General features: G+C 46.2%; 2 protein-coding genes across 3 annotated transcripts in view; both read right to left on the minus strand.

Annotated features, from left to right (window-relative positions):
* Positions 1-683, minus strand: part of LOC128720256 (protein kinase C, brain isozyme) — a 42,111-nt gene extending 41,428 nt beyond the window's left edge. Inside the window, exon 1 of the mRNA XM_053813916.1 lies at positions 502-683. Within this exon, the coding sequence (XP_053669891.1) occupies positions 502-683 (182 nt within the window). The remainder of the gene's footprint in view (positions 1-501) is intronic.
* Positions 684-10,131: 9,448 nt separating this feature from the next.
* Positions 10,132-25,774, minus strand: LOC128721849 (putative inorganic phosphate cotransporter). Of its 2 annotated transcripts, XM_053815649.1 has the most exons (4): positions 25,440-25,774; positions 20,303-20,703; positions 11,857-12,749; positions 10,132-11,780 (listed from the first exon to the last, which is right to left on the minus strand). In XM_053815649.1, the coding sequence occupies exons 2-4, from the start codon at positions 20,352-20,354 to the stop codon at positions 11,166-11,168; spliced, it is 1,560 nt and encodes a 519-aa protein (XP_053671624.1). In that variant the 5' UTR covers positions 20,355-20,703; positions 25,440-25,774; the 3' UTR covers positions 10,132-11,165. The 2 variants fall into 2 exon arrangements, with proteins under 2 accessions (XP_053671624.1, XP_053671623.1); XM_053815648.1 differs by lacking the exons at positions 20,303-20,703; positions 25,440-25,774 and adding an exon at positions 14,906-14,990.
* Between the last annotated feature and the right edge of the window lie 299 nt (positions 25,775-26,073).

Below are 26,073 nucleotides of genomic sequence, written 5' to 3' on the forward strand. Positions count from 1 at the left end.
ACGAAGATGGTGGTAAAAATACTCACACGACCCAAAGCCTAATTATTCCTCCCCGTACGCAAATGAGCGGCGCAAACCCAACCAAATCCTATCTGTCCCCGTTAGAGTCCCAGTGTTGCCGGCTGAAGCAAGAGAGGGATGCAGTAAAAAGTTCCCCACCGCTCTCCCTCCGCTTTCTCACTCTTCCGGTGGGTCGAGCGCTTTGTGTGGTACATGTTTTCCGCAATCCCTACCACGCTACGGCCTTGATTTGCATACGAATCATAACATACTGCCGAGTGCTAGAAGGAACGTGAGCAACGTGACAAAAACCACACCGTTTACACTGCCGACCAACAGGCAGCCCCACACGTTGGCTTTCACAGCTCGGTCCGATGTTGTACTCGAGAGCAACTGTACCCTTTGAAAGGCACTGAACGTGAAGCAACTACCACTCCATCGCCGCCGAACAAAACTATAACAATTGCAAGAGCAACAGAACCTAACCCCAAACATGCTTACCAAATAAAATCCTTGCAGTGCGAGCAGAACGTCGGCTGCTTGAAGAAGCGTGGAATGAAGCGATGATCCTTGACATTATAGACGTTTTTCTTCTTGAGCGCACCCTTGCGGCCGCGGTTGCGGAGCGCGTTCTTGTTCTCCGCCTCTGGGATCTCCTCCAGGGTGTTATCGTCGTCCGCCATCTTCGATCGTCGTCGGCTAGGCTGGTTCGTTCACCCGTTCGCCTGATTAGCCGCAACTAGCGATATCGCTCGCCTACTAGCGCACACACGCCAAAAACTGCGGCCTGAATAACGCCGCAGTAACGCCAACAGGTAACGCTCCCCAGACGCCCTGCTGTACCCGCTTCCTGACTCCTCACTGCCGTTCTCGCTCTCGCGCTTTTCGCAGGATAAGTATCAGCACGCACTACTGGGACACTCTCGCACTACCCTCCCTTCCTAGCAACCACACGACTCCTTGTGGTTTACACACACACACACCGACACATGCACGCACTCGCACGCCCTCGCACTAGATTTTCGCGTTCGCTGGCAACCCAACGTTACACCCAGGAAGACCGAATCGTACGAACCTGTCGAGACACTAACGGAGTACTAACGCGCAACACGACACTAAGGATACGGCAGGCCCTAGCTCACCACAAACTCACTGCCTGCTGTCGGCCACAGCCTGTTTGCTCTTCGCTCCAGGACAACGAAGCTCTCTCTCGGCTGTGAAGGAAACAAAACGAGAGTGAGAGATGAGAAATAACCAGCTACTACTGCTGGGGAGTCGAGATACTCTACAACCATTGCCATTAGCTCCCATCCCTTCAAAGTTCCACTCTGCGCCTTACTTAAAAGCCCTATCGTCCTTTTTGCTAATTCCTTATCCGTGTCAGTTGAGTTTCCCATGCTCTAGAAATTGTCGCGATATTTCGCTTATCGCTCTCGCGCATTCGCTTGCTCGCCGTTCTTACGTGCACTCGCCTGAATTCGTCCTTTGCTGTCTGCTATGTGTCCCGTTGCAGAGAGCCTTGCGCTTTGAATGAGAGCAGAAGCCTATTCGCAGAGAACGAAAAAGTATGGAAAAGGTGAGAACAACAGGCTCAACAAATTTGCTGCACTTTGTTCAATTTGATGCTAAAACATGTCGTTGGCAGCAAACGTAGCCGCAATTACCACAATGGACGCATTGTTCCCGCAACTGTTCGCTAGTGGATGAAGTTTTGATTTTCTTCTAGCACCGCAATGGGACTGCAGTACAAGCAAATCCTATATTTCACCATTCTATTCATTTCCAACACCTGAGATTCGATCGGCGAAATGCTCCACCGTAATTAATGGCCTCTGGTCGCTTCGACGCCGATTCCGGCGGGATCGTTAGGGGCTTTGAAATCGATTAACCGAATGTCAAAAGTTTAATTACTTTCACAACGAACCAACTTTGCCAATGGTCTCAGCAGGCTATAAAAAATGAGCGCCGTAGCTGAGATTGATGCTGCACAAATCAACCCTTCGATTCGACAGCAACGCAACCTACGCGTTACTTTTGTGCGTGTCGTTTCCGAACCGTCAATTCGCGCACACCGGTTCGTCCGATTTTGGCAAGTTGGCATCAGTTTTATTGTGCTTCAATTTCTCTTACGACCTGTGAGCCAATAAAACTACCCTTAAAGAAAAGGAAATCCATCCGTCAGAATCGGTGCGCTTACTAATCCTCCTCTATGGCGTCCGCCTCTCAAGGCTCCCCACGCCCGCCCTGCTGAAAAGGCGCTGAAGTAGCGTTCGCACTAGATAGAGTTTTAATTGGAAAACTTCCGTCAGGGCCAGTCCCGGAAGGGCACGAAAATATTACTACGGATTCCTCGGACGACGGAGTGCAGGTTGGGCCAAATAATTGGCGTTTCGTAAGAGCGGTGACCAGGTAGCATTCAGCACCTCGCACTAGCGTTCGTCCAACGTGGACAACTAATTCAATTAACAACCCACCATCGGTCTCTATCAGAAAACCCCGTCATATACGCGCTATTGCAATGGAGCCGATAGCGCAAAGAAAGACCATAGGACGCGAACACACAAAATGGCCACAATTTTTAGGGCCTCTCTCTGGTGCACTAGCCAGAACCACCGATTCTCGCGCACGACAGGCTGCTCAATGGCTACTGCGACCTAAAGCCAGCACCAGCGCCATTGCGCGGCTTCCTCAGGGAAACCGGACGCCCGGATTACCAAGGCTTCCCGGACGGCTTTCAGCAAGCACGACACCAAATGCACGTTGTCAATCGTTGGCCGCAATCCATCACTGCCTTTTTCGCACTCAAAATCAGGCGATTTCGATCGGGGTACCTCTCAACCACAGCGACAACACCACAGCGAATAAACCGCGCACCACACTCGAACGCTTGCGCTCGATTACGAGCTTACTAAGTAGCCGAACGTCAGCAAGTGTAAAATTAGAAGCCTGCTAGCGGCTATCAAATTAATATAGCCTCCTACGAACACCTCCGCGCTTCTTCTGCTCCGCTCGGAGATATTCCCGCTGCCCTAGACATGGTGGGCAGAATTTTTCTCACGTTACAACGCGCTACTCACACAAACGCACGGGGCCACGCATTCATGGCGGGGATTTTGAAAATAAAATTACCGCTCAAACTCATTCCGACACGGTGTAAACTTGGCGTGGGATGAGAAACGTTTCAATTCCACTAATTGCTCACTTGCCATGGTACGGTTTATCCCGGAAAGCCATCCGTACACAATCGGTGAGAAAACAAATACTTCTAACGCGACACAAAAAAACAGCGTAATGTCGAAGCAACAGGCTGCTAAAAATGGAAGATTCAATTAAAATGGCGTTCGTTGAAGCGGGAACCGAAAAAAACTACTCGCGAATAATGGATTCGATTCTGCGAACCAACCGGCTGGTTTGCTTCAAGTTTACTACAGCCTTACATAGTTATTCATTTCAAACGTAAAAACTGATCCTACTAACTGCGGTTACAATTCAAACCAACGATCCTGGATGCAATCAAATCCAAGTGGAAAATCACACTAAATTACCTTTAACGACGGAATTACATCAACCCGTTGGTGTTTGAAACCAAAGGATGAGCAAAGAGTTAGAATATGTGCCAATGTTCTTACAGCTTTGAGGACATTTTAGCGACAACCTTTTGCTTCCGAAACCATGTCACAGAAAAATAGTTTAAACAATATCCGACTGTTTCCCAACTAAAAATGAAGCTTCAAACACTTTGTCATTGCTAGTATTCATCATTATCTAAACGCATTGACACACTCCAGTGGCAAACGGTGGACCATAATTTGATGTAAATTACATCTTATTGTCCACAAACTGCCACAAATTCATGACCATCCCCATAGTGGCATCAGTAGCGGAGAACAGTAGCAATCTCAGCAGCAGCAGCATCCAACTTCTGCTCTTCGAATCGCCCCCCATTTACAGCTGCGTTTGATCGCTCTCGCGCTCGCATTTAGCCCCACTGGCCCTGTCGATTCTCAGACTCTCGGTGTTCGATTCCGGCGGTTGCTCCCCATGTGGATACCGTGAACAAGCATCACGTAAGAACCGCGAGATGAGAGTCCCATCGCGGGATTGAATCAGAGAGGCTGGTACGGAAACCAAAAGGCGAAACCTCGAAACTTACATCGGTCACAAAAAAATAACGATACACACAACAATCGAGCGCGGCATCTTGTTCCTCTTAGCTCTGTTGGCGTTCTCTTGCCACTTAAGACAACGGGGCACATTCGGGCCTGGCCCCACCAAAACCACGCTTACTCCACCGATAACGCTCAGGTTTTGTTGTGTTTCTCATTCGTCTCTTTTAACGCAGCCCGTATCGATTCGCTTCGTCTCGCTTCACGGCGACGATGGAACGCACAACGTGCGAACGTCGCACGACGGTTCCGTATCGGTCAGGTTTTCTGGCGTGGTTTTTGCCGACCTGGACAACTTTTCGCTACAATGTAAGGTTTCGGTCGCTTTCGCAACACTCTCGAGGCTGTCACCAGGGGATAGCAAAACCAAAAACCACCAGCCAGCATTTAGCGAGAGAACCGGGAGCTTTTGCGGCCATTTAGCGGGAAACCGCCTAGGCTCCGGTGGTGTATACGCACGGATGCGATTCTCGGCAGCCTCCTGCGGTCAATTGGTCGATAACGTCCCATTTCCGCTCAAATAAGGTTCTGCTCTTCCGAGGTGCATCCTCTCTCGTTATGGCTCTCGGTTCACACTCGAGATCGCGCGTTCCTCCGGCGAGCAGCATCCCTTTTTGACACACACCGTTTGACATTTGAAATGGAGATTTTTCTGAGCTTTAGTTTTGTTTTTCTCGTTTGCCTTTTTCTCGTGGGTTTTGTTTTTCATTTCGCTCTGCTTGCCCGCCCGTTCAGCACTGGTCGCGGACGGCTTGATTTGTCGGACATCCACCATAGCCGCGCGGGTTGGAATTTTATTCAATTGCGTTCCCCCCAAACCGACTGCAGAACACGCTCGCACACACGCACGCGCGCACGTACACTATTTCTAGGTCAAAGTTGGCTGGGATGGCAGGGGCCCACAAGCCAACATCTTAAGGTACGCGCGCTTGTTGACTTCGCGACCAGAACCGTGTACTGCTCTCAGGGTCACACGGTTCACAATCCAAACCCGCGACAGAACGACGCTGGCACCCAACACACACCTTGCACACGTACGACGAACGCCCACACACAAGCCGGCACACGGACAGGGTCACACAACTGCGGCCACTGCTTGGTTTCCCGGTGGAAAACGATGGAAAAGCACACGCCAACGCTCCTAGCGCACCGAACCGAACGGCATTACATATCAAATTGAAGTGAGTGGTTTCGTTCCGCGTGCATCCAAGAAACTCACGAGCAGCGTGTAACTTTTTTTATCTTCCATCCGCAGGGTTCGCTTCTATGTATGTTGCATTCCTTTCGAGCCGTTTTTCCACCTCTCATTATCACGAACTTGTTAGCAGTACTTTTAAATGAAAAAGAATTAATAGCATGCCGTAAAGCGTTAATAATGCATAATTTCATTGTATAAAAAAAAATGGAAAATGCTATTATTTTTAAACACAATTTGTGCATATATACATCAAATACACTTTTCTTACAGAAGATATCATTTGAACAACCTTCCTGAAAATTATTGAATTTACTTGCTAAATTGTAAGCTACCTCAGCACTACTTCGGGAAAACCCTACAGCGTATTTCCTTTCCGTTTAGGCTCGGGGCCCCTTCGACCTTGCCCTGCAGGGCCCTATTTCTCTCCGAGACAGCTGATGCTCTCATGAACCGCTCTCCCCGGTACACGGACAGCTGGGGCTTTTCTCCTTTGAACATGGACATGAGCCGGAACCTGCAGCTGCTGGACTTCGATTTTTGCAATTTAACTATACAGATTTTGGAGCATAAGAGAGTGGAGCATCAAAACGTGAGAGATGTTGCCAATGAGAGACACGAAAAGAGTGTAATGCTCCACTGTTGGGGCTACATCTGAGTGGCTCTGTTGGGATGGGATGGGATGGGATCAGCTCCAGCTAGAAGTAAGACTCACGAGTGCGTTCGTCCAAGTGTCGCGATCCGTCCTGTATAGCGTTCTATCGCTTCATTTAGCTTACCCGGCGTTGGACAACAGTTCTTATCTGAATTTCCAACAATCAATGCAAACTGAACATTCCGATCTTCGCTGGAAATTTGATGAAATTCCAACGAGTGTTTCATATCCGAATACAAGCAAGGAAATGACTCAAGAGGTGTGCTCCACGCTGGCAGTTCATTTGCATATAGCCACGTCAAATCAAAACCTTTAGTTTATGGTTTATGTTTTTTTATCCTGTACAACGTGGGATATTCTGGAATCTACACATCATGATCACTGTGGATCTCATTCCGTCCATAGCGATAACCGTCATCGTGTTTAGAAACGTCCCGAATAAATTATCCAATACCGTATTCAACAAACAGGTTTGAAAATGATCGAGTATCTAGCCACGCGCAACGGGGTGTTTCCAACGTTTTATTTCCCCGATAATGCCAATAGCAATCAAAGTAATAAACACACGTTAAATGTTCTCTCACTTGTTGCCATTAACAGTTAATGATTTCGTGAAACGGAAAAAAATCTTGAAGCGAAAGATGTGCGTTGTCCAGCTGTCCTTGTTGACATGCGACTGGCCAATTAAAATCAATTCATTCGTAAATCGGAATCGATCATTATCGACGACTTCTTGTGGTGTTTTAATTAGTGAAAGCGGCGACGATGAACGCAGCAGATCTCTACCGGCAGTCCAACATGGTAGCATCGGGTGGATGCAATGTTCGCTTGCAGATAGATAGTGTAAATAAAAATGCTCATAATTAAAACCAACTTAAATCAACATGTCACCGATGGGCTGAGATTTATTATCTCATCGTTGGCTGTCGAGCAGGGACAGCAAAAATACACAACCAATGTGGGCACTCCTTCGATCCATGCTCGTGAAGGTTCAGAATGAAGATGCATAAAAACCTCGGAATGACTTGTTACATCGTTGCGGCCTCATGGAGGACAATTTGAAGAGGGCTTAGCACCAATCATGCATATTACACGTCCATACGTAGTTCAAGCTGGTCCGTCATGGCTGCGATCGAAGTTGGACACATTTCTGTTTTTCTTTTTTACTTTTTTTGCTCCTCGACACACACTTATTTGATGCCAATTGCCAAACCACATTCCTCCTTCGTCTACGAGCTGCACAGTAAAATTGCAAGCATCTCGCTTACTTGTTGCACGTACTCCTTTTTTCTTTCGATTTTTTTGTCAACACCGCTCCTCGGCGTACGACAGCTCGCGTTATGATTGCGCATAAAAGTACAGCTTCATCAGCGTCATTCATGCCCATTCGGATGCCTTTTTTGTGTTGCCCGGCGGTTGCTTCTGACGTGTTTTTCTCGTGCGCGTGTATGTTTCTCTTCGATACGTTGATTTTATACATTTATTTTTTACCCCATAACGTGCCCCTGTGGATTTATGCTTTGCCAAGCGCCAAACATGTAGCGTGGCTAATGGAACAAGAGTGCCGAGACCAGATCGATCGAGCGACGGCCCTTCAATCATCCCTTTAAAATCCCCCATGGTTCGTTGTGTCGGGGGTTTTTCGCCATCTCGTGTCAAGCGAATTATATAGAGTGCTGATTAAAGTGTTGTTTTATAAGCATCAAGCATGATGCACAAATGTTACTCAATCACGACCGTTCTACTATAAATTAACTAAGACAGAAAGGTACTACGAATTTGCACTCGATTTAATCAAACATAAGCCAACTGCAATACCTTTTCTCAGCCGCTGTGGAAACACACATCCCGTAGTCGATCCACGTGAATCAGCCATTCGAAATCGACCAAAGTGCGCCCGCGCACACGCTGTCTGTCCAAAAGCGGCTAATAGGCATACGGACACATTTCCCAGTCCACCATGTCGGTTGCAGCGCCGCACAAATATGCCGCCTTGGTAATTGCAGCTTAATTCCAGCACCCCTTCAGGGGCACAGGTGCCTTCAAACACGATCCCGAGCTATCGGAGTACGGTTCAGTCGGTTAATAATTTTGCAATAAAAAATTCTCCACCCCGACCAATAAGGACATCGGCGAATAAGAGCGACAAAACCGTAATAAGGTGGATCTCATTGGGTCCGACGGATAATTGGTGCCGATGGGTGGTACCATCCAGCTGCTCTTGGTTGCCCATCTATGGACGGATTGCTGTCCATCTTCTGATTCAGCAATGTTCTTCTGAAAGCTGTGTTGGAAATTGCATATATATGAGTAAATTTCATGGCGACTATATGATTCATATAGTCTATAAATGAATCTAGACTGTAAATTAATCACAAATTTCGCAAAAAACATCTACTACTCGCCATAATTTCCGAGAACTTGATGACATTTGTCAATGAACGCGTTTGATTTAGGGTATTTGTTAGAGTATTCCTGTTTAGTTATTTGTTTATGTCAGCTATGAGATATGCGCTGTTAAAATATTACTTATTATACTTCAATTAATATCAATAAAAACTATCACAAAATTACCTGGAATTATTGTTTTGAACCAAAGGTGAGTGGCTGGATCTCTACCGAAAGAAATGCTTCAAATTCCAAAGGCGCCATCGCGCTGGGTTGCTCTCACCCCCAGTTCTGGCTGCAACAAAACAACACAAATGTATCTACAGTGTGAACGCCTCGTTCGACACGTGACCAGAACCGTGTCGAGGCGCGATTTTGTTTACATAATCGCCACAAACAGCCTTGGAAAACGCAATGAGCAGACGCTGTATGGATGTGCAACGGCAAAAGCAAGTAGCAAGCACGAGAGTATCACAGTACAATATGAACGGAGTATCAGAAAATGCAACTGCTACTAGGAATCAGGTTAGGAATCACGTTTCACTTCGTACGCTCCGGTTAAGGTGTTATCGTTTTCCGATCGTATGCAACCTGACGGAGTTCGATGGCTGATTGTTTTGTACAATTGTTACTTTACAATTTGTATTTCGCCCACAATCATGTGCATGTATATCATCACTTTGTCATCAACTTGTATCGATCATAGCTTCGTTTGATTTTCTGGTACTAAAATAGCTACATTTAATGGCACAATAGATTAAAGAAAGTTATTTGTTGTGCATGTTCTATAATCATAAATAAAGCAATGCGTTTTTCTGCTGAAGCAAAACCACCAAGCATCATAATTAAATTACTCACTCTACGTAATAATAGCAGAAAGCACTGTGCGTGACCACCATAATCTCATACATCTGGGGAGGAACAACATCGCTTGTGAAACCGCTCGAATTTCACTAAATTACGGAAACTGCTCGAAAAAAAAGCTCGCTCAAAAAGCTGACTACTTCCTGAGCTCAGCTTAATTTTCCGGTCGGTGAACTGTCTTTTCACTGGCCTGCATGCAAATATTATTCAAGACCCTTGTCTGAAGACACTAGACTGATTTTGTAATACAATAACCATTTCAAGGCTAATAGAATTTCTACAGTGCTGAGCCTAGCCAATGATAACAAGTAAATAAATTGATTCAATCCACACCGTGAAATCGGAAATCCACCATTCGTCACCACGTTCTCAGCGTGAATTCAATTTAACCTAAGCGGAACGGATACGGGTCGGAAAACCAGCCGCAAAGGAGCAACAACTCTCAGCCAAATACTTTCTCAGCCCCCGGCCAAGGGCCTTGGACTTTTCCCACCCCACGTTCTGATTTTCCTCACACCGAGCATCGTGCAACAGGTTTTCGCGTGTCACGCCAACGTCGACGTCGGTCACCATCATCGGCAATGGGCTTGCTCCGAAGTCCGATTGGTTTTGATGACGAACCGTGCCGGAGGTGTAGAAAGAAATAAACAACCACCAACGCCGGCGTGGACCTGGTGCTGGCGGACAAAATAGGTGCGGCATCGGAAGAGGAAGAATTATGTACTCGCATTACTTCAATTTATGTCAACTGTGAGCTCTCGCGATGCGGACGCACTCTGCCACCTGCTGACGACTTACTCAGCGAGGTCAACAAGCGAGGCGAATTTCGGTGAAATAATTATGTTACCAGGCTATGTTTTTGTTCGGTTCGCATTATAACAAAATTATCATTATCGTTTTATTATCATCTTATTGTGTGTTCCACGTCTTTGTTCTATACTATTCGCATCGCCATCGTGGAATATGATGCTGCTACGCTTATGTAGCATTCCGATGTAATAGTATTTTACAATTTAACAATTTTCCATCTTCATTCGCGTTTTAACATTAATGAGGCTTTTTTTTGTTTACACTGTTTCGTTCTAACAAACATTCATTTTACGCAAACACGCGCTCTCTTTAACACCCACTCGACTACGTCTGGTGCCGGTTCAGGATCCACCCATTCGCTAACGAATACCGGAACCATCATGTGCCCAGTGCTATTGCTCAAACGCCTCTTCCGACAATGCTGATCCAGACTTCTATGGTCTATTAGTGGTTGTACGTTCTCGATTAGCCGCTAGGCAAATATTTACATCACACAAAGGACTGTGCGGATCTAGACAAATATCAATAATTACATTTGTATAAATTATACGAGGAATTAGGAATTGACAAAAGAAATATATCGCAAAAAAGCCTGAAATAAAATTAACTCGTAAACATAATTTCACAATAAAGTGTACGATAAAGACACAATTGAAAAAAACACAACCTCAAGAGCAAAATAAATATGATATTACTCAAGTTAGTTGCAATGAAACAATAATAAAAAAACACTTCTAACGAAGTGAACTTTGTTCAAGTATAGCAAGAAAACACATATGACCAAAAACAGAACTAAATTGAACAGCTCTTACTACACATAAGCAGCAATGCTTAGTGCCAAACAAACATTGAGAAACATAAACATACATCCACAAGCTACAACTGGTGGTGAAAACAACCACGAAAGTTTTGCTTAACTTGTACGTGTTGAAGAAATATTCGTTTTACCCTTATAAATACAGATGTGTTATATACGTCTAGTTTCTTAACTCATTCCGAAGACCACTGTCACGCTGATATGTTTGGTTGATGATCACGGCTAGGTTATTTTCGACCTGCCGCTCCGGAATCGATTACTGGATCCATTCTATGACTGGTGCTCGTTAATGGTGCGATGCACCAGAGTCCCTGATGTTCCGTTTCCGGCAGAGCTACCATTCATTTCACTGTGTGTTGGGGCCTCGATGGAGGGCTTCTGAGGCTCGTCATTTTCCGGATTATCCCAGAACTGGCGTGCACCTGACGCAAAGATGTTGTAGAACGTCGCCGTGAAGATGTAGACACACGCGGCTATCACGAACACGATACGCCACTGAGCGATCGTCGGTTTGCCCTCGATGATGTTACCGGCAGCAATCGGTGCTAGAAGTCCGGCCAAGTTGGCTGAGCAATTTGTGAATGCCATCAGTACGCCCGCGTACCGGGGTGTGATGTCAAGATGATTGATCTTGAAACCGGCGTAGATGCCACCGTTGAGGCCGACACCAATCGTAAGAATAGCAACGGTGAGCGCCCGGCTACAACCAGTGTACGATGCAACGATAAGAGCGATCGCAGGTCCGTACTGGCCGATGCTGTTGGAGATCTTGCGCGTCCAGGTGTGGTTGACGCGTCCCGACGTCAGCATCCAGTCCGCTACCCATCCGACTACGATGGAAAACAGCCACATAGCCAAATAGGGCAAGGCTGACAGAACGCCATTCTGAAATAAATTGATGACAATAATCATGTGCAACATGCTCTAGTTCAAAATAAATTTTTGAAGACGCAATACTTACGGTCTTGATGGAGAACCGAAGGACCTGCTTCATGTATGTAGGCAGCTCCGTCATCAGCGTTTCGTAGCCATAGTTCTGGCCAAGATGTGCCAACAGGATTGCGTAGAATGGCATCGATTTGGCGATGTTCATCCACGGGATTGGTGGAATGTGTACGGATGCATTACCCCATAGTGACTGCTGAATGTATTTCTTCTCGTCATCCCGAATTCTGGGATGCGTAACCGGATCCTCATGGCAGGTCCACAGGAAGGCTATCGACCATACCGTTCCGATAATGCCGAACACGTAGAAGATCGATGGCCATCCACCGTCAAACCCGTGATCCGCCAACAAACCGGAAAGTGGCATCGAAATGACAGTTCCAAACTGCGCCCCTGAATACACGATCGAGCCAACACGTGATCGTTCGTTCGGAGGAATCCATTTGGCCAACATGGCATGTGTGCAGGGTACAATCGGACCCTCACCGAGACCCTGGATGAAACGCACAGCGATCAACCAGCCGGCACCGCCCTGTCGAGCAGCAACGGGCACGACGAACGCGAACACCGAATTGATGAGCATGCCCCAGCCAAGGAAGCGCATCGCGCCGTATCGCTTTGCGAGCAAACCGAACGGGATCTGCGTGATGACGTAGCCATAGAAAAAGGACGACAGGATGTAGCCCTGCATGCTGGTACTCCATATGAATTCGCCGTCCTGTGATTCGTCCTTTTCGTCACCGTAATCAGTATCGGGGCACTCGTCGTCGAGCAGCTCCGATTCTTTCTCAATTGCCGTCTGGTTCACCATGGCTACGATGGCAACTGACATGTTTGTGCGCATGACGTACGCGTTTGCCATGCCGAGGAACAACATGAACACGATGTAATGTCGTGTTCCAAACCGTTCTGTAAGTAATCACAAATATCAAGAGTAAAATAAAATGAAAATTAGTAGCGAAAGGCATTATTAAACCTCCTGTTATAATCTTTCTAAATTAAATCCCTGCTCTGGTCAGAGTAATTTAAACGCCTAAATGTATGCTATGTGTGACACAATTCATACATCCACAGCGTTAGTGGAAAACGACCTGAAATCTAACAGAGAATAAGCAAGTTAGCTGATGCTCATCGCCAAGTAATATGTCCTGCGCTGGTAAAGGAAATGAAGCTTACATTCGATCGACACGGATGACGTGATCTGTTCTCATACGATTTGTCAAATCAATCGTTTGCTGCCGTAACATGCGAACAGCACTAGCTGTTTTTTGGCAAGCTAAACCAAGCTCGAGCAAGCGATGTAAACAAATCGTAAGGAAAGCATAGTCGTGGCACGAGCCGAAAGTTAATGAGGGGTAAACCAATGCCCTCAGGCAGCGATCAGCTGAGCAGCAAGACACCGTAAGATTATATTTTGCGCTTCGGTCAATACTGCGCACGTGCCAGCTGTCAGTGTGCGGCCACCTCTAAGCTCCTCTGAGCAAACATGATGGACAAAATTGCAACATTGCACATATTTTCTGTAACTCTTTCACCCACCATAGGGATAACGAAACAGGACGGATTTATTTATGGTGCTGGTGTTAGTGCAACCGTTAAACAATTTGTGCCAGCAACAGACACTGTCGCCAGTATTTACGACTGTGAGTAAAAAAACAATTTTTCTTTGCTTCCACTTCAACGAATTTGCTCGGTTCATAGGATAAACACAGATAAACTTCTCATAAGATCTCCATAATCCAACGATAAACACAAGCATGCACGTAGAGATGCAGCTTCTAGCAATGCAACACTCGAAGCATCTTTTTGCAAGCGGCATGCATGATACTGGACATTGGATGAACGAACGAGGTCAACCAGTTTGTACTTATGTCTACTAAGGTGACAGAATTGAAAAAATACGGTGTTCGTTGCACCCCGCATGTTTGGGGAGATAAATGGATCAAACAAATGTTGCCTACTCTTTAAAACTAACTAGCTACTCGGGGCACCCAACGACAACACTGTGTAATACATTTCAGATCCAGTATTTGCTTTCCCGGCATCGTCTTCATGGACAACATTACGGAGCGTAATTTTAAAATTGTGTCCAATTGAAAAAAAAACATTCAATGGGGCATATCCGACTGGATCATCGTGTGATGAGCTTGATCAGATAAAGTAGGTTTTGAAAAGAGACTGCACCATCTTCACGCTGATGTGCGTGATCACGCCCACTCAAGTTCATCCAGCACGCTCACCGACGGTGTCCTTCGTGTTTTCCCTGGTCAAGGTACAAGTCTCATCTGCACGTGCGTTGTATTAACCTGCCCTCCTGATATAAATCGCCTCTGTCACTTTCAATCAAAGAAGCCTAAGATAGCAACACAGCAGCGAATGTATCGCGAGCATGGTTATGACGTTTACTTAGTTGACCTACTGCATGAGTAGGCACGACCTAATAACGAGCACTACGAGTTATTTCAAATATTTGTTATCAAAGTACAATCTAATCCCACCTTCATTCGGGTGCTGGTGATGAAACCAGCAACGGCTGGTCATTAACTGTGCTTGTGTCTAATCTAATCACACTTCTCACCTGAATACTAACGTTCGATAGACATACTTTCATTTCTATCGGCAGTCTTGGGATGCCGACGTTCATTGGCTTTAGCGCCGATTTATTGATTAATTGAATAGTTGATCTTTTTATTTGCTAATGATCGCGCACTACTCTTCCTTTTTGCCATTGCTGTTATGTACTATAATTGCTGAAGATTAGATTCTGAGCACAAACAACCAACTTCAATATCAATATCAGTTGATAGGAAATGGCATGAAATGAAATTTCTAGACGATAACCCTTCCAGTTAGTTAGCTTCTTTGTTTTGCAACGTAAACTTCCAGCACACTTTACCCAATGTTCATTCGAGTAATCGGGCACAACAATTTAAAACAATCCGTCGAAGCTGTTCTATTGATGACACTAATTGCGATAGCGCAGCGAGTCATAAATATACCCACAAATCTTAGTTGACCCGTGTCCCAGCCCCCGCTTTCTTTGCAACAGATGCACTTGTTCTTACTTTCGGGAATGATGCCTTCGTCCGTGGACATTTCTGCTTGCTCCCACACGAGCACATGGCCTGCGCGTGCTCGATTCTCGGTCATTTTGCGGGAGACCGTCGACACCGGGCTGAATACTGTCTCTCGGAATTATCCCTGAACGAGGGCGTAGAAGAGGAGATGGTCCCCAATCCGGGACGGTGCCAAATGTTGAAAAACTCGTTCAAATATAATAACCTATCGCGCACGTGCACACATGTTGCTGCTCGAGTGCAATGACAGAGTCAAGAGGAGAGGACACTTGGTCACGCGAGGTGCCAGCTTCGATCCGGCACAGATAAGCAAAATCAGCAGCCGTTCAGGAGTCCTGTGGTACATTCCCTGCTCCTTGATCAGGTCACTGCACACCACTTGTTTACACTACGTTCCAGCACCACCGACGGACTCGAGCGAGATCCACACCGCTTGATTGACGCAAACACCGTTTGATTTAAGCTCATCTGTTTGGAAGCGGGCGCCTCCATCCGCTCACGTGTAGAACGAAACGTCAATGAGGCTGCATCCAGCCTCGAATGAATGCGCGATGTGCAGATATGTGCACGACCAGTCCCTGCGCGATCACTTCTGAGAACTGAGATTCGTTTGCTGCTTGCAGCGGTGGTTTTGTTCCCTCGCCAAGTCGTTTGCCAGATAGTGGAGGACTCGGCAGGGCCGCCTTGCGCGGTGTATGTAAATACAACCCTAGCTCATGGCGGGATGATGCGCGAGAACGAGAAGCCGCAAGGCCGGTTTCGTCTCTTTCCGCACTATCAACCGGCAGGTGGCGATGGGATCCGGGAATGGCAGGCTGGAGTTGACGCCTGTCGCGTCGCTTATCAAGCGCGTCGTGCGCAGACTTTCAAACCGGTAGTATAAGCCCCAAGTTTTACTGAGCACTTCCCCCAACACGCGTTACCGTACTAAACGCTCTTTCATTCAGGAGTTTTTCAAGACCTTTGATTGCTCCTATGCTCGAACGGCGTTCTCTCGCGACGAACCGTACACTATTTGGTAGCGTTCACTAACACGCACGTTGCACAAAAACCGGACACGGCCAGACCTTCGAACGAGACCCGCCTTAACCCTGGTACTTCTTCAACGCACGCGGATTTACACGGTTCGCGCCTTCAATTCCGCTCGCGATGCTGATAACGCGTTCGCTTCGTATAACTATCAACACCACACGGGGACGCACACTCGAAAAAAGGCAACCGCGCGTATATATGCTCCGAGTCGAACAATTTTCATCGAGCCAAAATATGAGAGCGAAGAGCAACTTACACGCTACAAAAACAAACATGTTCAGCAGCATAAATCGAAACGCCGGGTACGAAGCTGTCAAAAAATGACACCATGCGGTTGCCGTGGTGATCGACCTCACGCGGTGTAACTATGGAGGCGCCCACTGCGTTGGAAAACAGGCGTGCGTGCGAGATCAAAACCAGAGCCATGTAACGGACTGGGGTACGTATACACCCACATTTCTAACGAAGATTGTATTGGAAAACGCATTACGAATAGCGCTGGTCACGGTGGTGCAGGGTAACTAAAGCACCGCGTGGTCCCTCCTCTGTGGTACTGCAAACGGCGTGTCACAATGCCCTAGTTCTTACTTCTTTACAATTGGTCGAGTAAATAGTGAGAAGTGAATGATGCCCTCCGTTCGCGCAACACTGTCGCTAATACTTGATTGGGCAGATAAAATTAAATAATTTAGAAACGCTTCAGACACTGACCTTTTTCCATGGATCAGAACGTTCTCGCTTTACCCATATATGGATCAAGAGCAATCTTCGAAACTTTCATCGTACGAAATATTAGATCACAATAAATTATTTATCTACCAAGGCCAATGAACAATAAAAATGCTATGAAGATTTGAATTTTCTCAAACCTTTTATAAAGCATTCATATTTACAACGTTCGTGAACAAACATTTTATATTGGAAGACATGGGATTGGATTCATGCTTACAACAGGTTCTGGTCATCACCGCGAGAGCGGCACTTTAGACTAAAGAAATCATCCCCACGCCAACAAAACATCTTTAAAAATACCCCGCCCCGTGTATCTGCTTGGTCATTTGTGTTTTAAAAATAGTCCAATACCGTCTACCGACGCTCACTACGCTGAGTAAACGGAGTAACTCCGACAACGCGTAACACAACACGCCCGAGAGCTCTGAAACGCCCTACACTTGTTGATTCCGAGCAGAATCTAGCGCCAACAGACGAAAAGCACATCTTCAGCTTGATATCTCGTCACGCCAGCGAGCTAAAGGTATCCTAATCGCCAAGATCCGGCATCTTCAGGATATTTGTTTTAGGATTATCATCAGTTTGAGTTATACGTTATTATATTGACTTTACATTAAAAATAGCCATGAAAAAATTTTGTTGAATCATTTTTACAAAGCTTTACATGATCAAATAATCAAAAATCTTCAGTAAATACTTCTCTAAAAGTATTCTTTAAATCGTTCAACTTTATGAAAGGTGACTTTAAGAAAGGAATGATGTCGCTCGAATGGCGCCTACGCTAGTGCTTGTTTTAAATAGTATATATCGCTGTATTCTTAGAACGGCTGCAAGAACGACAAACAGAATCTTCCCTATAAATGCGTCCCACGCCTATGACCTTAGAGCACCAGCTAGTTCTGTGGAGCTGAGTTACACCTGCAGCTTAAGTTAATCTTCACCATCGCCCACATGAAGTCAACTTCATGAAATTGGAGGCAGCTTTACGAACGCGCTCGTGCCATGAGATCGTTCTTTATTGGAGCTTAATAATTGAGCGTAGTTCAACCGGGACTTCGAGGCAGCGAGGAACAGTACCACTCTCCGTCCATTACCATTGCCCAGCACCAAACAAGGGCTTCCCTTCGCATGAGTGTCACGCAGTATAGTGTGGACTATTTGTCAAACAGCTAAGACCGCGAGCAAGATACTGCGCCGTTGATAGTGAAGCGATGGTGAATCAGCTCGACTAGTACCATTATCTTCGAGGGGAGACATTGCTTTGACTCCGCTACAACGCCAGTCACCTTTAATCGGTCATCAAAGGAAGCACCTGTACAGGTGTTGTGCGTACTTGTACGCCACTTCCAATGACTAAAAGAATCAGTGCGTCCTTGCACTACGTTTCACAACATGTACAAACAAATTTGCTTTTCTTGGTACGTTGTGTTTTAGAAAATCCGCAACTCATGCTTTAATACTTCATATGGTTTTGCAATAGGATAACAATCAATATCGATTTATAAGTTTCATTTTTGGATTAAAATTTGTACCACTTTATATCGTCATGGTTTTAAAAAATCCGATTCTAAACATGATAATCTTACATCAGGTATATATTGTCGTGTAAGGGTACCTTTATATCGACCGCCATATTATTTTCTACTGCTCGCTAGGGAGCGCTGTTATCGTCAAAAACGCTTGAAACGCTTCATCACAAAACCTAACCGGGCTGGTTTAAATTATCTAATAAATCACATATTGAAGATCCAATTAGTAGCTTGTTCCGGTAGTTGTCTGCGCAATTGGCAATATCTATCATCCTCCACAATACCCACGTTGAGCGATAATTGAACAATTGGCACATGCATGGCGTGGACCAACGGGAAATGATCCATTTGTCGCCAACGCTTGATGGCTTAATTCGTTGGTCTGGATTTATTGGCTTTTGTGCGTATGTGGCCAACATTCAACCAACGAATCCTTGAGAGGAAGAAAGATTGGTGCTAATTTCATGAGTCCTCTAGGGCATTTCGCATTCCTTATGCTAATAAAGAATGAAGCAGCGACACCGAAGTCCGCTAACATTTTTCACCCTGATGGTTTCCGGCTATGAATATGACTAACGAGAATATAACAATTTGTACTCCGTCTTTTTTACGTCTACCGACAAATATGGTGACACTTTTGGCCCCCCTTGAATTAGTCACCAAAGGCTGAAGGTAGATAATATCGTTGGCCTTATGAGGAAAACATTGTTCAAAGTCCGTAGCCGACGGCGTGCGTTGCACCATCTTCTAAGCCGATACGAATACACCTCAAATTGTGCTAATGACAAAACATCCGCAACATAAAAACACGACAGTCAAGCAAACAGGAAACTCTCTGCTAAATTATCAGCAAACACGCGGCTCTCTCGTTTTTTTTTTTTTGAAACATTCCATCACAATTCGGTATCTGTCGATCATCATCATTCTAGCCGGTGAAACGATGAAACGGAATTTCTCATAAAATGCGAACGTTGGCGCCGAAGGTATAATTATTTCTGCTTGATTTTTTGTGTAATTTCGTAACTCCGAATCATGGGAAAGAACAAAAATAACAATTTAGCTTTTTCCAAAAGCTGAAGTAATCATCGACCCAAGCTAGCCTGTGGAACGTTGAATTCTTTTGACATTTTCGCAATGATTGGATCAGTCAGTTCACGCTATCGCATTCACTAATAACTGCCCGTCGGGAAAGCATTCCATAAATGTCGCTCGTAAAGGCGTGGTCGTAATTTTAAGCTAATTTTTAATTGGTGATCTTTCTACCCAACTCTACGGAACAGTATCGAGCTCTATGGACCGTTGTTAACCTGTCCTGACGTCAGGTGTAAACTGTCCCACTGGTGCATAAAGTCAATAATCCCAGTCATACCTCACCTAACCGTAGCGAGAACTGCAACCGAACGTGCCCCGCATAGGCAATGCCACGCTCAACATCAGGTTTGCACATTCCACATTGGCGCGTCGGCCGTGAACCACGTGACGACACACATGCGTTCGTGTGGTGGCACGTTTTCCTCGCGTACGCTTCACTGCGCATCCGTCCTTACTGCGGCGCCGCAGAGGCCACACCAGATGGGGCGCTTTTGCCAGCTCAGCATGAATCCTGCCAGCTAACCGTACGACTAGAACGGCACTACTTCCGCAATCAAGAGCATTCGCGCGCATCTCGTGCGGTGGGAAACCGGAAGCATACATGGATCGCGCACCTTATCGGTGTGACCAGGATGCTTATGCTAGGGTGTGATGTGGTGGGCAAACATGCAAAACAGCACCACAAAACAAAACCGGTTCGCGTCAACGGCCCCAGAGCGTGTGAGCAAAATAAATAAATAAATGCGGGCACAACCGAATGTAGCATCCACCGGCCGAGTAGGCAACAACCGCAGGTTGTATGGTGTTTAGCCTCTCAATGTCACGGTCGGTGCTTACCACACGTGTGTGTTTCACAACGCAGGTGCCCGCTGCCGAACTGTTGCCCTTGCAAGTGGAACCATGGAGGGTCACAGCATTCACAGGACTTTTACGCCTTCACAGCTCTATAAAGTAACCCTTCTGAAAGAAGCTTTCACCCCGTGATGCAAATGGTACTTACGTTCTGGTTTCTGGGGCTCGGCATTAGCCAGATACTCCTTGCTGACCGTCATGATTAGTTGATGATAATACCCTGTTGTGGTGTTCTCTCTCACTTTCTCCTTTGGTTAAGCTTAGCTTTAGCTGCCCTGCAGCAACCGATTAACGATGGAACGATGACAATTAATGGTGGGATGTAATAATACTGCTGTTGTTCTGCTAGCGCTGTGCTTTGCCAGGGTTGTCTACTGTTGCACTTCGATACGTTCTGCTCGAATGCACGGTGTTGGGATGTGCTGCTGCTTCAACTTTGTTTCCACACTGCGTCAGAAGTAAGACTAGACAAAGATAGGCGCCACGATAAAGATGCTATAATGCGTCCTTAGTGTAGCTGAAGTAGATGCAGGTGTTTAGCAAACATTTCTATTTGGGAAAAGAACGAAAAAGCGAAGCATTGTTATAGTAGAGTATCATAAAGCTTAACTCTATCATTCTGAAGGATGATTACGTCAATATTACTTCACGAAAAATGGAGATCTAACAAGCTTACACTCAACAGGCCAGGAAAATGAAGGGGATTTTCAGGTGTTATTTTACTCTATCGATACATGTTTGAGTGCCCTTTTCGTTTCCCAACACAGCTATGTTTCTTTATTTGAGAAACGTGCCGAACACACTTGCTCTGTGAAACTCGTATTCTCGTCGCACTTACGGCGCACTGAAACAAACATGTAACTCTAACGAATGTCGAATGGAACAAAATGTCCGATGAAATCTTTTTTAAATGTCCTCGAACTGATATGGACAGCTTCCAACCGCCAAAACTTAAGCTAGAAACCGGTTACTAGTTACATAAGATTCGAAATTTCGTGACCTGTTTGCACATTTGAACCCTTTTTCTACACACGATTCAGCCGCAGAAGAATCACTCGTTCAGCGACACCATCATACTTTCACTAGATGCGTTTTCTCCGTACTAAAGATCACTTGGTTACGTATTGCTCATGAATTATGATCTTCATAAGTGTGTATGCTTATTTGAAACCATTGGGTGAACCCCAACTGAACACCTTGCCGCTGCGCTTACCACGAGTTGGTACACTTTTAATCGACTGCACTGTTTAGCACGTCCACGCGAAACGATTGCGTTTTCCGTGTGGAAGTTCGGAGAGCTCTGGCTCATTATTAAGCTACCGCCGTCCCCATTACGTTTGGTAACAACACTCGCAGTCGATAATAAACAATGTTAATAAGACCCACACATGCACCAGCGCCGTCGTTTGTACGAGGTGGTGAAAAGTAATAGCAGCACAGCAACCTAACGCAACATAAGTTTTCGCAGCACCCCAGCAAAGGCACATTAATGAAAATTGAGAATAATATTCGGCACCTGTCGATGATCGCCGCGATATAGTGCGATCTGCTCAATGTCTTGGCTTGGTCTGTAATGATCGCTGGTGACGGGAGAGAAAATTGACCACAAAAGGGAGATGAAAACACGCAACCAACCGGCACCGAAAAGAGCGTGTAGAAAATGACCTTTCCAAAAATTGCAAAACTTCACTAGCCCGGTCCGACCAGAAAAGGGACAGGCAGGTAAAAAGGTGCTCAGCTTTCCATCAAGTTTTAGTCCGTTCGCATAACGCGCGAGCACAGTGCGAAATGCTACGATAACACACGAAATCTATCCCAGTTTGATAATGGCATTCCAGACACATTTTCTACCACTAGTGTTGTTCGTTACCAACAGTAGACGGGACGAACAGTCTCTGGCATCCCTCACTATGTCGCTGAACGTATGCGATCGCCAGTGAAGGTAAAAGAGACGAGAAAATAAGACGCGAACTACCTGCAACATTATGCATAGCATGATGTCGTCATGATCACGTACCTCATTGGAATGGCACGTTTCTCGTTGTTGTCACGTACAGGAACATGCGTTTGAGATTAACACTACGACCGTTCCCATCGTTTTGCGACGCACCATAACGTTATTGAACGCATTCAGACGAGATCAATACTCTCATCACACAACCTAATATGGTGTTCAAAGTCATGATCACGAGAGTTGTGAGTAACAAAGTTGCCAACAGACGGTTATGTGTCAATGGACGAATCCTCTATCAGTGGCCTACCTCATTGACGTACAGTGAAATAAAGAATAAAGTTTTGCAAGAGAGAATTCATTAGTGAAGATCATCCGATCATCTGCCCACTCTAAACTTTCGATTTCCTTCTTTTAAAAACGCTAATCCATCGCTGTGGGTCATCGCGCTCGTCGACTCATTAATCATTATACCGTCCTTGCCGACATCACTTGGACAGAAAGGCACGAAGAATAGCTCAAGCGAACTGATTAAATATTTATACCGCCACACGCAACCCACGAGCTCTCGAGCATAAGTAATATGCCACGGCGAATGCACCGATTCATGTCCCTTGCCGTCTAATTTATGACACATTCGGAGCGGTAAATCTACGGCCGCGTTAGTCGCAACTACACAACCGCAACGGTAGCCTATCTGCAATGGTCTATCCCCGAGTGAACTTTATAACCTGCGGCTTCTTAGACGTGTTGTGTTGACTCGGGCATGTGCCGGTCGCTTATCAACAATCAGACAATGTACCGCGGAACTGACTGGGGGCTGTACTATTCCGGTACTTTACCAGGTTCGATTGACTGCTCGCCAGTTGTCGGCAGCAATTGCTACTCGGTAAGAATCACTAAAAATGCCGGTCACATACTTTAGACCAGCGGTAATCCCTACATACCTGGAGGTGCTATCAAGTGTTCAAGAAATCCATGCCACCCCGGTAATACCATTTCGATTCGAGGGGTTGACAATCAATCTGAGTGCCGATGCACTACCGGCATCTTATTCAGCATGGTATAGCTGGTCTCTAGGGGAAGCTAAGCGCTGTTTCAAATGTTATGCTAGCTAAGCCACTCGTTTTGCACAGCGAGACCAACAAACTAACAATAATTTGCAATTTATGGTTTCCACTAAAGCTCAACCGTCTACTGCCATGTGTTTGATGATTTACGTCAGTCAGTCAATTATAAAGTTTTTTATACATGTTTTTTTTTTATAAGAAAACCTTTTCATTTAATCTCGCACAATGAGCTTAAATTGGCAATGGTTTGCAAAAAAAATATCTCGCCGAAGTAGTCGTTCTCTCGTCAACAGAGTTAGCCGCTACAATTGTTGTGGTTTTTTTCAGTGATAGTATTTTGAACGTTTGCGTATGTTATTTATTCTACCGTATTCCCGCATACATGCCAGTCAGCAACCTTGACGAAACAATCGCAACCTCTCCCACCGGAAAGCATCTCCTCTCCCTATCATCACGGCTGGGAGATTGCACCACAACCCTTGCGGCGCACATTCATCAAAGTCGACATTGGTGAATATTCAAATCTACGCAGCTATCGTTCCCCGACAAACCGCCTTGATGCGGCGGGAATTGATCGCTCCATTGTGTGCCGGGGCTTCCCCTAGGCGCCTGTGATGCGGCAAAAGCTGCAGTCGCCACCGGTTGTTATCTGCGGTTTCCTTCACCGGACAATCGTGTTCCCAGCATCTCACCTCCCACACAGGTCGCCAGCAGAACTTCCGCGGAAGCCACGATATAACGCATCATTTCGCGGTTGCCGGCGATGTTTGATTGATTGCTCGCCAAGCTTTCCCTAAGGCGCCCTTCAGGGATAGCCGAATCGATCACGCTTCTCGTGAGCGTGTTACGAAGGGTGAGAACAACTCGAACACCTTCAGAGAACGGTATCAGAGCGCCAAAGGAATCCGACGCTGCTGTGGATATGTTTCATTCGAGATCAACCCACACGCCATGGCAACAAATAAGATCGCAAAAATTTATCTTACTTTATAGTCTCCGTTCGGGCGGTAGAGGCGAATTCTCAGCTACGTCCGCGTGCAAGGGTAAATTTCTCAACCACGCATGAACTTCTACTCGTGCACGCTACGCCAGTTTGGGTCGGAAAAGGCAAAACAAAATAAAACCTCCCGCAAAAACAATCCACAGTGGGAAAATCGCGCGAGGATGTGACCTCCTATCGGACAATCCGAACGGTGTTGCGATGAATGAAAATTATGGTACTGTTTTCGAATGGTCTGGTCCATGCCCCTATCGCGAACACGCTCTCAAGTTGAAAATACCACTCAGTAACAACAATCGTCCCTATCGTGGGACAAAAATACCGCCTGGTCAGTGCTACCAATCACGCGATCATATGGCAAATTGGGACGATCCATTGAAATTCCCATTGTTGCGGCTTTTGTGATACTTCAAGCAAGCTGCTCCATTCTTAAACATTGTCGAACAATCCCGAATACAAATAATACACCCGAATCAACCGACTCCATGAGTAGAAAGCTTCGACGAAACGAAGGCTATGCTGTGATCGCAAAGAAAGCAAGCACACACGCCCAACATCGCCCAACTTGCGCGTAAAAACGTTACACTTCCAATGATTTATGGCCACACTGTCCCAAACGATGGGCCTGAATTTTGATAGAAAAATACACACAATGTCGCTTTCTCCTTTCCATCGTTTGCAAACGCGAGCATACTTTCGGTGACCTTATCACGATGACGTACAGTAGCATCCATATAGCACCGCGACTACTAAAGTAATCACCTCGACCACTAAGGTTCCACGACCCTTATCATCTGATTATTCCGCATATTGAGAGCATGAAATGCTGCTATCACTCGACTAGTTCAACGAATGATACAAATAAGCATCAGTCAGCCTGGACTACACACTAAACGATACGACAATCGCAACGGAAGTACCAAACGCCACTGTTGGTGGGTGGAGGTTTTTTTTCTGGGTCATACGCAGAAGGAGGATACGCTTCGGCGGACTCAAATTTGATCGCTTCAACGATCGTCAAGTTCGTGTTTATGGCCTCGCGTGCGGTTCATGCGGTTTTCGGTCCCTCAGAGGTGTATGATCTAGGTGCAAGATCCCTAGGGGTGACATACAACTATAAAATAAATAAACACATGCCCACGATCACTGAAACTTCACCACTCACTGTCTTAGCTCCACCAAACCAAAACGCATGTTCACATATGCGGACGGCACGAGTTCCTGATGAGTTCAACAACACAAATGGTGGCTTTGCCGTACTTACACAAATTGGTCCTTTGTAAACTGCAGCTCCACTGAATGTGCTCGCAGGACGAGAGACGTCGCGAGATGAGCGAGTGGCTCGTATGGTCAAACCGAGATGGATGCGAAAGGACCTGCCGGGCAGATATCCGAGGGTGGATGCTGGTGTTGATCGCTCTCGGTTTGGCTTCGGAGCAGACGTTGTCAAGCTTGACAACCGGCACTGTTACTATCAGAGTGTAGTGCCATGGCGCTAGCGAAGGAGAGATGGGCCATCGTTTGCGTTTCGATCTGTGTGTTTGCTTGTTACTTTTCTATCCGGTCGGCACTCGCGCACAGACCAAGACGATAAAGAAAGCAATCGGTGAACAGCTCGGAACGGGCGCGATCGACGATCGTCTCTCACTAGGCGGAACGAGCGCAGGTTGCTGCGACTGATGCTGTGCACGCGTTTGAACTCAACTCACTCGACCGACCAGGCGGCCGTTGATTATTTATATAAAGTCTTGCGACCACCAACACACCGCCAGACGGCTTCGCCGTACAGGTTGCCCGCGAGCAATCGTCGTCTCGCGACCGGCGCGAAAAGGGCGCCTAGTGCACGTACACCAGCGTGCTCGCGCCATGTGCCGATCGCGTCAATCGTCGCTTTATCA

This window comes from Anopheles nili, chromosome 2, assembly GCF_943737925.1.
Source record: "Anopheles nili chromosome 2, idAnoNiliSN_F5_01, whole genome shotgun sequence".
NCBI classification, from domain to species: domain Eukaryota; kingdom Metazoa; phylum Arthropoda; class Insecta; order Diptera; family Culicidae; genus Anopheles; species Anopheles nili.

What these genes read in the sequence shown, in the direction of transcription:
- LOC128721849 (XM_053815648.1), bottom strand. Translation starts at nt 14,990, where the DNA reads ATGACCGAGAATCGAGCACGCGCAGGCCATGTGCTCGTGTGGGAGCAA. An exon ending in CGAAGGCATCATTCCCGAAA is followed by an intron (nt 12,750 to 14,905) that starts GTAAGAACAAGT and finishes GATTACTTACAG; the next exon opens with AACGGTTTGGAACACGACAT. An exon ending in TTCGGTTCTCCATCAAGACC is followed by an intron (nt 11,781 to 11,856) that starts GTAAGTATTGCG and finishes AATTTATTTCAG; the next exon opens with AATGGCGTTCTGTCAGCCTT.